This window comes from Manihot esculenta, chromosome 5 (assembly GCF_001659605.2).
Source record: "Manihot esculenta cultivar AM560-2 chromosome 5, M.esculenta_v8, whole genome shotgun sequence".
NCBI classification, from domain to species: Eukaryota; Viridiplantae; Streptophyta; class Magnoliopsida; order Malpighiales; family Euphorbiaceae; genus Manihot; species Manihot esculenta.
In genome coordinates, this window is record NC_035165.2 from 6,324,852 (window position 1) to 6,327,902 (window position 3,051).

Consider the following 3,051-nt stretch of genomic DNA (forward strand, 5'->3'; position numbering starts at 1 on the left):
ACAAAACGACATACCTGATCAAATGCTCAAACATTTCCCTTCACCTTGTATATCTGATCACAGCATTTCCTTGTTTTTTCAGCTGGATAATCAGGTTCTGTGTAAAGTCTACCACGATTTTGGACCAGAGGATTTAACATTGGGGATAGGAAAGATTAAACATATCCTTTTTCAATCAAATACATTTAGCACAACAGCTGAAACAAAACAAGGGCTATTTTTAAATCAAGCAGCAGGTTTGCCCATTGTTGTGCTTTAATGTCATGTTTATCATCCTCTGTAAGTAGCTACACACATGGGACAGAAATTATCATTTTTACCAATTTATAGATGTATCAAAAGTCAAAATAGTTATGAAACATATCCATTTATAACTAAGGAGCAAGTGTCCTTTATTGAGGACAGGAACTTTTCTTCTCTCTATCAACAAACGTCCAAGAATATAATAACATCTTGTTATTCCAATGCACTCACATTTGCTGTGTGCCGCAATCAGCTAGACATTATCCATTCATCTCTCACACTATTGCCGCAAGAAGAAGAGAAATCAGTTAACATTGGCCCTCTTCCTCTAGGAGATCGACTCTCAGTAGTTATGCGTGTAGTTTTACATGCTCAAATAGAATCTCACTTACATGTATATTATCCATCCATGTTAGTGATAATGATCTGCATTCCTAAAAATAAACCTTTCGAAATGAATTATTCAGATCAAGTTTACTGCCATCTACTTCTTGCTATTTTGATCTTATACAAAGATTAGTGATGTCATTAACCAAACTAAAGCATCGGGTAAAGATTTAGAAGAAATACAACCTCCCCTTTTGTGAACCCCAGAAACTTGACATGCTGCAATTAGACTTAAATCAGTTGTGTGCTACTACTGATAAACAAGCGTGCCACGACAAAAACAGGAACAAGAACAATCCCCACACCCCAGGAATAAACCTTTACTCACTTGCAACAACCAAGAAGGAATTAGAACGGGCAAAATGTTTACCATCCTATTGCCTCGAGTGAAAAAAACTCTTATTTCTTTCTAACATTAATGGCGTTCACACTCCATAAAGGTGTCAAATGTGTAGCATACATTCGCATTTTGCAACAACAGAAACCAAAGTATACTACTAGGCTAAAGCAATAACAGCAATGGGTTAGTGCAACCATAAAAGAAGTTACTTGATAAGAGAAAATGATAAGAAACCTAATGGGTAAACTTATAATGGCATTTACTGTATCTTCTATCACATCATTCTTGAAACACATTGCAGGAAACATCTGCCAAATAACAGCAATTTAACATACAGTTTCATTCATTCTTCCAAGCATACAATATAAGTGAGAAACCAAGACCTTGTAATTGGTAGTCTCTGAATCGCTGCGAGTAAGAACAAGTCAAAACAGAGGGATCAAACACAGATTGGCTGTTCCATAATTTCTCTGCAGATAGACAAGTTTGGAACATGAAAACAGCATTGCCCATACCATTACCAAATAACCAGTTATGGACATCCCAAAACACCTCAACTGGGAGCCCATCTACCAAAATGGTGTGGTTGCCCCGGAACTTCCACTTCAGTCTCTTGACCTGCATTACCATCTTACTATCTATGCGGATCACAAGACATGGGTCCTTAAGATCAACGGTGTCACACTCGATTGAGACATTGTGCAGCTGCCCCTTATCACAGAACTGAGCTTTTGCACCATAGAACTTCTTACCAAAAATGTGTTCTTTCTTAGCGATAAAAATGGCATTAGAATGTATTGAAGCACTGTCAATTTTCTTGTATGCTTCCTTCTTCATGTCCCCAAGAAGTAACACCATTTCTTGGTTAAACGCAACAACCAAATAAAATCCTTCCAACGGTTCTGGCCCAGAACCAAATTTGGCATTAGATAAGTCCCAATATATATCAATTTTACTAGAATCTACCTCTAAATTCCTGCACCCTTTTCTTTTAGAAAACAACCACGGTTTTATATCAACTTTACAGAGACACTGATTAGTTGAATCATCGATTGCGACGCTAAGACCTTGACCCATGAGATTCTTAGTCCAGGTAACGGTAATTAAGCAAGAACGACCACGTAATTTACACTGATAGACACATGTTACCAAATTTTGTGCAGCTTTTGCACTGTTTGAAGATGATGAATCAGCCACTTGAACTCCACTTTCACCAAAACAAGAAGGGAAGTCTCTCATTATACCAAAAAAAGAAAACCAATATCTTCCCTATAATTCCTCTCTACCTAAGAAATCGGCACTGTACCAGGGGAAAGAAAATATACGCAAGACGGTACAAAAATTCACAGTACCTCACTCATGAAATTAAGATGCACTGAAGAACCCCATCATCCAAAGGCTCCAAATTCAGCTTCTTTATGCTTCAATTTGATCTGGGTATGTGGAGAGAGAGAGGAATGACTTAGATTTGGTAGATTGTCAATGAGAGTGCCAAGTTTTTAACAAAAGATGAATTATCAAAGAAGACTAATAATAGAGAGAGGAAGATGATGTGACAGTAAGGGAAGGAAGAGGGAGGGTCACATGGGAAAGGTAGACCATGGAAGAAGAAGAAGAAGAAGAAGAAGAAGGGCAAGCTGGATGTTGGCTGGAAAAGGACTGCTTATTATACTACACGTTAGATGAAAGAAAAAGCTAAAGGCATCGCCTTTGCTTTTGCCCTTTTTCCCCATATAAAAATAAATAAGTGGTTTTATGGTTGTCCATAATTACAAGAATCATAATGGGGCCTCCCCTTTAACTGACATTACACATGCATTAGACCTTCAATAAATCCAAGCTTAATTTCCTTAAAACGCCAATGATCTCTTCTAAACCCCTCTAATATTTTTTTTTTTAAATTTTTCAAAAATAAAAAAATTTTTAATAAAAAAATTATTATTTAATTCTTATATTATAAAAAAATTTCACCTTAAATTTATAAAAGTTACTGTGGTGGTGGAAGAAATTGAGGAGAGAGGAATAGTGATTGTGCTAAGGAGAATTGCAAATGAAGGAATTGTTATTTGGTATCATCATTT

At 36.5% G+C, this 3,051-nt stretch overlaps 1 protein-coding gene across 1 annotated transcript; it reads right to left on the reverse strand.

Annotated features, from left to right (window-relative positions):
• Positions 1–1,183: 1,183 nt before the first annotated feature.
• Positions 1,184–2,694, reverse strand: LOC110616292. The gene has a single exon (XM_021758673.2). The coding sequence runs from the start codon at positions 2,207–2,209 to the stop codon at positions 1,310–1,312; it is 900 nt and encodes a 299-aa protein (XP_021614365.1). The 5' UTR covers positions 2,210–2,694; the 3' UTR covers positions 1,184–1,309.
• Positions 2,695–3,051: the final 357 nt, after the last annotated feature.